General features: G+C 39.1%; 1 protein-coding gene across 4 annotated transcripts; it reads right to left on the reverse strand.

The window, feature by feature from the left end:
- Positions 1 to 1,099: 1,099 nt before the first annotated feature.
- LOC135632299 (probable prolyl 4-hydroxylase 3) lies at positions 1,100 to 11,363 on the reverse strand. Of its 4 annotated transcripts, XR_010494667.1 has the most exons (9): positions 10,911 to 11,361; positions 10,757 to 10,838; positions 8,513 to 8,610; positions 8,313 to 8,410; positions 4,175 to 4,304; positions 3,865 to 4,052; positions 3,528 to 3,607; positions 1,737 to 1,911; positions 1,100 to 1,394 (listed from the first exon to the last, which is right to left on the reverse strand). XR_010494667.1 is itself a non-coding variant. In XM_065140754.1 (8 exons), the coding sequence occupies exons 1-7, from the start codon at positions 11,144 to 11,146 to the stop codon at positions 3,534 to 3,536; spliced, it is 855 nt and encodes a 284-aa protein (XP_064996826.1). In that variant the 5' UTR covers positions 11,147 to 11,363; the 3' UTR covers positions 1,462 to 1,911; positions 3,528 to 3,533. The 4 variants fall into 4 exon arrangements, 3 of the variants coding, with proteins under 3 accessions (XP_064996826.1, XP_064996825.1, XP_064996823.1); XM_065140754.1 differs by lacking the exon at positions 1,100 to 1,394 and having other exon boundaries at positions 1,462 to 1,911; positions 8,513 to 8,559; positions 10,911 to 11,363; XM_065140753.1 differs by lacking the exon at positions 1,100 to 1,394 and having other exon boundaries at positions 1,462 to 1,911; positions 3,533 to 3,607; positions 10,911 to 11,363.
- Between the last annotated feature and the right edge of the window lie 870 nt (positions 11,364 to 12,233).

Genomic DNA, 12,233 nt, shown 5'->3' on the forward strand with positions numbered 1-12,233 from the left:
CTTTCATAACCAGATATTCCAATATAAATTTTTTAAGTCTAAATATCAAAATATTAAATAAATTTAACCACAGGATAATATATAATTAGCTTATTTTGGAGGATAATACAATAGAAACTTAAGGGCCCTCAATCTCATCAACTCAATAGAGCTCCATATATTTATGCACCCATACATACTGTTCCAACAAATGCCATGAGTCAATTTTATTATCCAAGTACTTCCACTCTCTAAAGAAAATGGCAAATATGGTTAAGTCTCACATGACAGATGAGCCTCCTATATACATTAAAGAGGGATCTTTCAGTTGCAACCACCGACAAATTAGTAAGAAAACAAATGAATCTTGATATCAATAATTCTTGAAATCTCCAGATATCTTCTATTGTTAATTGCTATGGTAGGGTTGAGGCTAGGAAGTTTAAACCATTCATATATCAATTTGTATTTGGTAAAGCTGACCACAAGACTTAGTTCAAACCTAATTTAAAAATATAATCTACATATACATTGAATATTGAATTGTATTAGTCAGCATTAGTAAAACAACTAGAAAAAAGAAAATATATCTATGAAAGCCATATACATCCCTGTCTGTAGATTATGAATAACAAAGAAAATGGATCTTTGGAGATGATAAAATTTGGGTTCCCACTTTAGAAAATGACTAAATTACAGAAAATTCCACCAATTGGATCTTAGATCTATTGGATAAACATCCTACACAAAAGATTCTAAATTAATATCTATTGAAGCTCACATAATCCTAAAAAAGGCAATCATGTACTCCATGAAAGTTATTGATAACCCACACAAGATATCTTACAAACAAACATTTCACATGACTGGTTCTATTGGGTTTGCTGAAGGACTAAGTTACAGAAAATTCCACCAATTAGACCTTAGATCTATTGGATGATCATCCTAGACAAAAGATTGTAAATTAATATCTATTGCAGCTCACATAATCACAAGAAAAGCATTCATGTACTCCATGAAATATATTGATAACCCACACAAGATGTGTCGCAAACAAGCATTTCACATGAATGGTTCTATTGGGTTTGTTAAAGATAGCTTGTACATTAAATATCTCGTAATTGATCTAATAAACTTGATAGGTAAAACAGATGATATTCTTGAGAACTTTCAATAGAGCACTCTGCTGCACATTATATCAAAATCAGAATCATGATCACGCCACATCAAGCCGGCTGTGACCATATTTTCATCAGTTATGAGACGGTAATAAACGTTTTCTCAATACAACATGGAGTGTTTTGTAAAGAAGGTGCCTAGGCTCGATCGCGTTCCCATGATAACATCATTCTGCTTCCAAGTGTCAAAACTGTTCTACAACATTTCCAGCAGGCAATGCTGTTCAAAAACAATTGCTGAAGAACAAACAACACAGCAATGTAGTTTGTGATAATAAGTCATTCAGCATATAATCAAAAGCCATTAAAATCATCACAAAGGCTGTTATAATGCTTTCATAAGGTCTATTATATTACATGTGAAGACAATGGCCAACCTACATCTGTTCCTGTAATGTGAATGATGTAAGTTAAACAGTTATTAACAAAGCCAATGCAACGGGCACTCGGAACAATATCAGTCACAAATATATGTTAGAAAGAAGTAAATAGCTCAATTGTAAACTGTTTTCTGGGCAAGCGAAATATGTCCATTTTACAACTGAACTATGAAAATCACAACTAAGTTAACAAAAATACCCGATAGGATGTTGATTGTAAGTCGTAAGTAAGCTGTTTATTCTGTGATCCATAGGTGATGACTGACTTTCAGTACTACCAAAAAGTAGTTTTTTGTTGAATTGGTCCATTAGGAGTTGACAAATTATAAGAACGATACATGGGAAATTCACACAACCCAATTGCTACTCTGCACCTGAAAATACGACATAAAATGACAAAATATTAATATGCATACAGGTGCAAATATAACAATTGTATACTGCATCATCCACATAGTTACAAGCAAGAAAGAAAAATGATAATGTCTTTTCATCTAGCTTTTAAAAAGTCTGAAACTTAATCATAACTGCTACCATTAACTAAATTTCGGAGAATATATTTATCTGGCTCTTGGCCAGGCATGCCTTTCTTAAACCATATAAAAAGGCGACTCCTGGCATATGAATGCACTAGAGGAAAGCATGCTTTTCTAGTATCACCATAAACTTATTTAACTTTTATTAACAAGTTTCTTCTTTTGATATATCACAAAGTCAGGTGCCCTAGGATCTATCTCAGACTAAAAAGGGGTTAAAACCAAGGGCATGCACTTCCAAAAGTCCAAGGCACTATTGAAACGAGGAGACTGATTGTGATAAGTTGAAAGCAAGGAACTTGATTTCACCTGGTGGTCCATACTGACAAGTATTTATTGGTCCAGGCATGTGCCTGTTCGTGGACTGCCCCATTTCAGATGGTCCGCTTCAGTTAGATTAGTGAAAGAAAAAAGGATCTTTTAGTTTAAGAGCCCCGATCCTTTAGTTAATACCCAAATATTGACTTCTGTTGTCTCTAACTTCACAACTAGGAACAGACCATTCCATGGTCAACACAATTTGTTTGATGGCATGAAACCATACCATTTAAGCTCACAATATGATTTTCTGTAAAGTAAACCAACCTTGCATCTTAAATGGTACAAATCACTAATATTCTCTACTACTTTGTACCTTGTGACAGAAGAGAAATGCCACTATCTAATCTAGAGATCTATAAGCAGGAATTAGGAAATTGTAGTTGATACAAATAACATGATGAAGCCAAAGATGCTTATTTTGACCATATTATGTGAAGCTAAGTATCATAGCATAAACCCAAGTTAATTGCTCCACTCTAAGTCACTGTCATACCAAAATCCATTATCTTACTTGAACATCTCTAAAAGAAGAGCCGTGAGTTCACCTAGAGCAGAACAATAGATTCCTTTTCACCAACTTATTATTCTCATGTTTTGAATTGATGCACCATTCATAAATGGAATAAGATGGCACTAAAATGTATGACAAAAGTGTTCATACGACTGAAGGAAATCAAATATCTAGAAGTCTCAAGAATCGAAGGCACGAATAGAGTCAGAATTTTTTGTTACTGGCACATCTTATGTCCATAACCAATTTTGTAATATGCTCCTATTTTAATCTGATAAAAAAAAGGGCATACCCAGTAAACGAGGCATACCATTTTAATCTGACCTAAATGGTAAAAGTAAGTCTGCATCTTTGTGGATATTATAATGTAACAATTCAAGATTTGTTATTTTCAGACACAATATCCTTGCAGTTGGAAATAAGCAAGTCAAAGAGAACTGAAGTTTGGAAAGAAAAGACAACTGCCAGAGTTCAAATAATAAACAGTCACTGGTGAAGGAAGCATACTCAAAACATTTGGAGGAATCAATTTAGCTCTAAATCTAATTTGTACCTGGAGAAATGTCGATGAAATATGAAACTAATAAGACTTTGGTAAACAGCTCGTTAAGCAAGAAGATACCTTACATTAAACTTTATACTCATGGACATGCATCCACTTTGTAGAAGACCACTTATTTCCCCTGATCACAGGGCATCCACCTGCAAGAATCAATCAATATTTGGATAGCAGTATAAGACCGGTAGAAATTCTTACAAATTAAAAACTAAATTGCAACCGACAAAGAAAATTTTAGTCAATTGGAGCAACTTTGATGATGAAACAGCAACATCAATCAAAGCAAAAGTGCAAAACACAGGTTATGCTAGTCTTTTACAACCCACATCTTTATTTTTTTCCTTGGGTTAAAACTCCATCTTAAATTTAATTTTCTAACTAGGAACGGGAAGCAACTAACCATGTAAACTTAATGGGTCTAGAGTGGCATCAGGCTTCATGCTCCAGAAGAGCAGTGCATCTCCCATCTTTGGTCTAACAGAAATGCCTTTCTTTCCACACTCTGATAACTCATTGTACAATGGTAATGAACTGCTGTTTATTTTTGCATTTGGAAAAATTGTCTCGCCACCTTCTTCAACATCCGAACTACAATTCACAAAACAAATCAACAAAATATAGGATGTTATGATATTTCGCTTCTAAGAAACTTGAACCAACCATAAAACAATCTCAAAGATATCCACGATGTACATAATGGTGATACATACAGATACATTAGAAGAGTAGCCATCCGCTGACCTCCGTTCATAGTGTTAAATTCATCAAGGAAATAGTCAAAGTGAGGTTCGTATTTTTGTCCAACTTCATAATGCAGCACTTGAAGCCCCTCCCCATTTTCTATAAAAAGGAAATCAAATAAAGGATACAAAATATGAAGAAAAAGGCTAACAAAATGATGACAAATATGAAATGCAAAACAAGATAAAGGTGTAAGTATAGAATAAAGATTGTTAAGTAAAAGTCATGCATAAAACAAATTGATTAGCATCTAAATAAGTACTTAATAACTGAAGGTTTGAAGTCATATGTGACAAGATATATGCTCCTTGATAGTTGTAGAGTGACATGTCGGATACAACACCATCACGTGACGACACGTGGCCAACGATCAAATGGTCCAACAGGCCAACTATCCAATGGGCCAACGCTCTGACGGACCGACGGTCCAATGAGCCAACTGCCAAAGAACACGGGGATCACACATTGCTAACAGGTGGCGATCGGATCACGAGATATGTACTCATCATAGGGTGATATGTGGCCGAGCAGCAGGTCGTCTAAACTCGTGATTGGTGCAGCCAGCCTATGTGGGTGTCAGTTCGATGAACATCATACCAAGTCTCTGCCCAAAAACGCTGAACGTTCCCCTCTTATCGTCAGTGATTCTAGGCATAACCGTCCTCAAAGTCACCTATGAAAAAGACCCCTGGGGATGCCCCCACAAACACTACTTCACTTCAATATTAGTTGACTAGTCCGACTCAAGAACTGACTTGATCGTCAGAGGGGTATTTGTCGGGAACACCCCCAACCTAGTTTTGTAGGATCGACCCTTTGCAAATAGTGAAGTGGAGTGAGATTGACTTGGAACTGACCCAAATTGGATCTGAATCATTATCCCAGCTCGGACAACCAAAATCTGCACTAACAGATTGGTGCTTGAAGGAGGACCGCTAAGATGTCTTAAGGAAACTTCACAAGACCATCCAAGCTGAATCTCGAAGAGCCCAACAGATCAAACGTGCCGAACGGACTGAATGGGTCGAACGTCCTATTGCCAAACCCATCAATCTCGATACTCTCAAGGCAGATTCAGCCCGAGCCCTCAATTGGACTCACTCCTCCCACTTTCCAATTACCTAATCCTCTACTCTTTCATCAATTATTCCAAGATTCAATGGCCAACCCACCACCACTTGCCTAGCTTCCAACATCATTAGCTTAGACCATAACCACACCCGCAGAAACTATCACGATCTAAACCTAATGGGCTAATTGGCCTATTAACTTTGTTGAACTCAAACCAATGGTCAAAATGCTTAGACTGAAGTTGACAGTAGTATACCCATCAAACCTTTATAAGTCAATCTTAGTCTTGTCTCCACTCAAGGGCTTGACGTTCTCGTCAAGGTCCAGCATAACCTAGATTAAACCATAGCATGGTGCAGTCATAACCCAAGTGACTCCACGTTGTGACGAATTCTCTAACTCCATCCACGAGTAGCCCTTTTCAACTCGAGCTTCTCACGATGCCTCAATACTAGGTCGGCTCTAATACCATTAATCATGACTCGAGCCTGATGGGCTAATTGGCTTGTCAACTCTATTCAACCCAAACCACTGGCCAAAATGTTAAAGGTTGACAGTAGTGCACCGATCAAACCCTTAAGTCAATCTTAGTCTTGCTCACTTCCGATGTAAGACTAATTAGGGGTGTTATAGTCTATAAAATTCTTCCACAACCTAACTCAATAAGTTCAATTTCCGACCGAGGTATTACAGACTGTGGCCCCTTATCTTCCACAACTAGTCCAAATTGCACAACATGGGTCACACCCAGCTCCACTCAGCCTCCATTTCCCAACTCTAATTCTGCCACCTACTCTAGCCCCCGGCTTAATGGTAGAGTCATGCCCTCTCACAACTGATTTATCCCAAGGGAATAACTCTCCTCAAAACCTCCCTCACGGGCCATTCGATAATCAAACCCAAGAGCCAGAGGGATCAAAGGAGTTAGTCTCTTAATTGGTCGAACTCCCTCCTAATGTGCAAGTCTAGCTCTTCGAGATAGGCCAATGGTCGGAGGATATCAAAATGGAAATCAGGCAAGAGAAACAGCCTAAAGTTGATTTGTATCTAAGGTCCCCCTTCTTCAAAAGTATTATGTAGGAGCTAATCCCACAAGGATTCCAAATGTCGACCTTGGAACTATATGAAGGAAGTTCTAGCCCCACTGAACATATAGCTACATTCACCTCACAAATGACATTGTTCAGGGTCAACAGACTCCCTCATGTAACGTGCTTTCCCGACAACTCTTGGAGGGGCGATGAGGAAATGGTTCTCTAAGTTACCTTAGGAGTCGAACTACTTCAAGCAACATGTTAAAGAGTTCGAGCTCAACTTTATTATAAATTGCCAAAGAAACCTACAATCTCTCTCTTAGCTATACAACAGATGGGTAAGGAATCTCTAACAAGCTACACCAAGTGGTTCAATGATAAAGTAAAGCTAGTAGCTGACACAAGCTCATCCGTCTTAATTAATGCTTACATTGGTGGCCTCCAACCCTTAAAGTTTTTCTACTTAGTCTAAGCTGACACGAGCTCCTTTGGGCGATCATCAACTACATCATTGCTCACCTCGAGGGGAGGAAGATTAATAGGGAGCTATTGAATGAGTTATGATGCAGGCGTCATGGCGGCTTCGATTATGCACAGCCTACGGGCCAAATATGCACTTCGACGATGCATAGCCTATGGGTTGAACGCGCATTTCAACGGCGCACTTCCTACGAGCCGAACGTGCATTTCAACAACACATGATCGAAAAGATGATGAATAAACCCACCATCAAAGTCAACAGTGTAGGCCAGAGCACTTCTTGGCTTGATAACTCTACAATCCATCGACCCAGAAGTGAGTGGGCTAGTGATAGGTGAAGAGTAACATGTTAGATACAACACCACCACATGATGACACATGGCCAACAATCCAATAGCTTGACGGATCGTTGGTCCAACAGGCCAACGGTCTGATGGTCTGACGAGTTGACATGGCCAGCCTATGCAAGCGTCAAGTTCAGTGAACATCAACTTGTCATTGGCATGGCCAGCCTATGCAAGCGTCAAGTTCAGTGAACATCACACCAAGTCTCCGCTCGAAAACACTACACGTTCCCCTCTTACTGTCGACGATTTCGGACGTAACCTTCCTTAGAGTCACCTATAAAAAAACCCCAGGTACGTTCTCACAGACACTACTTCACTTTAAGTATTAACCGGCCAGTTCGACTGGACCATACCCAAGAACTGACTTAATTTCTGGAGGGGCATTTGTCGAAAATGCCCTTGACCTAGTTTTGGTTCGACACTCTATGAACATTGAGTGAGATTGACTTGGAACGGACCTTGGTTGGATCCGAATCACTATCCCAACTCGGACAACTAGAATCTACACTAACACTACTTAAACTTCATGCCGATTTGCTAGAAATTTTACATGAACATTAGCTCTTATTAAGCAATACATCCTTTGTACCAACAAAAAGGAAAAAGATAATGTTTGTGCAGAAAAAGTTATTCAAACAAGCTGCTATATGTAGTTATCTTAACACTGTGCGTATACAGCCATCACTGTAACTGAACTATTTATCATCATTCTTAGTTCCATCTGCTTTATATAATATATCCAAACTTCTATTTGCGAAAGCAAACATTATATATCTAGAGTAGTTATTCAGGACCCTGAGAAATAGGAAATAATTCTGTTAAAAAATCTACTATCTATTCGAGATTAAATCAACATCACGATTAAACTAGTACTTGGTCTCAAATTTTCCATTTTTCTTCCACTTTTTTGCTTCTTTATATGCTAATTTATTCTCTTTCCATCATTTCATCAAGATAATTCAATTCTGACAGATATAGTTGTAATGTCATAAGAAACTTGAGTCAGCTAATCCCTTTCTTATCCATTAGAGGTTCCCCAAATGAACAATTCCTTTCGTTTGTCTTGATCTACAAATTAAAAATTTTGGTGCATCTATCGTAAAGAAGAACATGTACAAAATCAAACAACATTTCAGCATTCAAGTTCTAACACATTCAGGAAACCAGTAACATACCAACTGGGATAAAGGTATAATCTGATATCCTTTTCTCAATAGCCCTGATTATTTTATCTTGTCCCCTTGGAAGAAACATGCCTGTGCTTGTTCGGACCCTAAATAATCAAGATGCAGAACACCCACAACTGTTGTAAAGGTTGAAATTCTCCAACTGCAAACAAAACATCGAGGAAAAAAAAACACCGAATATTGCTTACCTGCTGTCTTTACTCTTACCAGTAGTACTATCAACAACTGATGACTTCTGCATATGAGGTTTTGCGAGCTCAATAAGATACTCACATTCTTCCTTGGACTGAAAACAAAAAAAATGAAGATTGCTATGCAAGTATATTATGAAGTATGAACAGCCATCAGCATCACAACAAAGTCCCAAAATTGTACAAGATAACTCAAGGAGATGATATGAAGCTCTAAAAGTCATTCAACATTGAACAAGATCTGGTTAGTTCTAAATAAACAGAAATAGAATCTACATAGTGAAGGCTTCATTAGTAACAAAACATTTAAATCTTCTGATTGGTTATTACTGAAAATGGTGCTTCAGATCTAATACATGATACAACTGTAGGAATTTAAGCATTCAGTTCATTAGCAAACAATTTAATATAACTCTGCATATAGGTGGAAAGTGGTCATAGTTACCCTTTCCTTCTCTCTTCCCCCATACTCGCCCTCGTTCACGATCTTCTCTCTCTCTCCACATTCTTTTCATCCCAATTTCTATCCTTATCTTTCTGCTTCTTCCCCAGTCACGTAAAGGGGACTCTCTCTCCCTCTCCTTAGGAGTCCAAGGCCTCATTCGTCACATTAACAAGATGATCCGCATCTCCAAGAACCCTAGGGAGCAGACAATTTAAGCATTCAGCTCATGATATAACTGTAGGAATTTAAGCATTCAGTTCATTAGCAAACAATTTAATATAACTCTACATATAGGTGGAAAGTGGTCATAGTTACCCTTTCCTTCTCTCTTTCCCCACTCTCGCCCTCCTTCACAATCTTCCCTCTCTCTCCACATTCTTTTCATCCCAATTTCTATCCTTATCTTTCTGCTTCTTCCCCAGTCACATAAAGGGGACTCTCTCTCCCTCTCCTTAGGAGTCCAAGGCCTCATTCGTCACATTAACAAGATGATCCACATCTCCAAGAACCCTAGGGAGCAGACAATTTAAGCATTCAGTTCATGATATAACTGTAGGAATTTAAGCATTCAGTTCATTAGCAAACAATTTAATATAACTCTACATATAGGTGGAAAGTGGTCATAGTTACCCTTTCCTTCTCTCTTTCCCCACTCTCGCCCTCCTTCACAATCTTCCCTCTCTCGCCACATTCTTTTCATCCCAATTTCTATCCTTATCTTTCTGCTTCTTCCCCGGTCACATAAAGGGGACTCTCTCTCCCTCTCCTTAGGAGTCCAAGGCCTCATTCGTCACATTAACAAGATGATCCGCATCTCCAAGAACCCTAGGGAGCAGACTGATCTCTTAGGAGGAGCTCAAAAAATATATGAAAACTTGAATTCTGTAGCTGTCTCAGTGGCAGAGTTCAACCTTGTGGTCATGGTAATGGTGATCCTCATGAAAAACTCAACTAAAGAACTAATATAATGCTGTTGCAGACGATTTCTAATCCACTGTCAGTTTCCTAACCTGACATAATGACAATGGACCCAAGAGAACTCATCAAGCTTCCACTCTGCTCACTCACCCTCTACATCTTTTCTTTCCCCTTCTCTGTCTACTTTCAGACCAGATCAAATTTCCAATGCTGATCTAGATTGGATGTGCATTTTCGCTAAGCTGATCCATTTACTCAAATTTGATCCCATCTGGATTGGATATGGAACAAAAAAAATCTGGTACAAATTAAATTAGTTTACAGCCTTTAGATTTAGACAAGGAGACAGTATTATGAAAAGCAACAAAACTTTGCGACATAGAGAGCTTATGAAAGGCTATTCATGAAGAATGAACAGCATGAGTTAAAATAATATGATGATTTTTTGCATTTTGGTCTTAGTTTCAAACTCTACATGCAATTTCATCAAGAATGTGATTTCAATTGGGTGTTGATGCTGAATAAGAATGGTTGTCCCATATAGTGTGCTCGCCATAGCTGTTATTGGTGTAACCAAACCTGTTAGATTGAATGGACAATTTTTCTTTAATTTTCTAGTTTCAGATGATTGTGAATAATAACATATCACTCAATATCACATTTATGACAAGTAACATCATCGGAAATCAACCAAATGTTTCATGTCCAGACCAAAAGATAAATTCGCTTCCATAAAACCTAAACATAGTAGGGAACAGATCCGCATAGATCGAACTAAAATTCGCAAATAGATCAAGAGATCAAAGAAACGAGACAAAGTTTTAAAAACTTTCCACAAAAAAACAAAGACAAGAATGAATGAAAGGATGAAGGCTGACCAGGAAATTGTGGTAGACAAATGCTCGGGGTTCCCACGAGATGACCTCCGTCCACTGGTGCCCTCGTTGCCCCAAACCATCCCTGCACCAGCCAAAACTCATCCGCCGATCCACAAAACGACAATAACGACAAGGCGAGAGAAATGAGACTCACGCGTCGCGGAGGGACCTAGCGTGGTGGCGGAGGTCGGCTTCGGACTCGGGGCCGGAGTCGGAGCTGACGGGGAGGGAGAAAATGCCGAGGGCGAGCAGGAGGAGGACGACGAGGGAGAGCATCAGGAGCATCAGGAGGGCGAGCGCGTAGGGGGAGGACGATTTCCGGCTTAGGAACACGCGGGGGCACGGCCGGCCCCCCGCCCTCGCCATCAGCCGCCGAGAAGACGACGCCATTCGCGTCAAGATCCGTTCCGCTCGCTGTCGCTATCGCTATCACTTTCCTCCGGAGGGAGGCCAAACAATGGCGAAATCGAGATGGGAGGAGAGCAAAAGGTGGTGGATTCAGCGGTGATCGAAACGAGGGTTGGTTTGGTCGCGGTTTTTGGGTGCGTCGAGGTCGTCGGACTTGCTGCGGTGAATCAGCGATGGCTTTTAAGTAGTTTAGTCGGGGATGATTGGGTTCCGGATCGCCAGGGGGAAGGAGGTAGGCTCACCAGTCCCGAGTGAGACACCGAGCAGAAGATCAGTGGCTAGGACTGAATTCGTCTCATTGGGTCCCATCTGTATAAACTAGTAAAAATGGGTCTTTCCCTGTTTCGAGACTCGGATGAAACGCAAGTGCGGCAGGGCAGGTTGGGGGATTTCGGTGCGTTTGGGTGGTCGTGTCATGTTTGGACGGTAAACTGTCGATCAAGCACGACTGAGTTACCCGTGAAAGTACTCGGGCGACGTGCGGCTCTCTCACACGCTTCTGCCGCTGGGACCCTCGCGCTATATCATATCGTTTCATAAGTCAAAAACATATAAATTATTTATATAAATAATATGCATATGCATAGCAAATATATAAATTATTTATCACGATTGGTGTGACTTACGAGAAATTATTTATTTTTTTATTAAACTCGAATATTTTTGTCTCTTCAAGGTAAACCTAAAAAAATATATATTTGATTATAAGAGTGATACATCTTTAAAGATAAAAATGATGTGATGAGTAATGACATGGTGTGTTCGAGAATCGTCATTACAAATCGAGAAACAGAATAACTTGAATAGAAGTTGGTGAAGTATTTAAGTGGCATGAAAAGTGTTTATATAGAAGATGAAATATAATATGAAAATATTATGTTTTTTTACCAAATGTCAAGAACATAAACTCTTATAGAGGAAAAAACAATATCATATCGTTTCATAAGTCTCTCATTCTTGTATGGAGCCATAGTTAATAGAAGCTTTAAGACACATGCACCTTATCTCAATGAAGCAATTAACGATGGGACTAAGGTAACTCAACTTATGGAGGTGAAGTTGATGTCAA

The sequence above is a fragment of the Musa acuminata genome, chromosome BXJ3-3 (genome assembly GCF_036884655.1).
Source record: "Musa acuminata AAA Group cultivar baxijiao chromosome BXJ3-3, Cavendish_Baxijiao_AAA, whole genome shotgun sequence".
Classification (NCBI taxonomy): domain Eukaryota; kingdom Viridiplantae; phylum Streptophyta; class Magnoliopsida; order Zingiberales; family Musaceae; genus Musa; species Musa acuminata.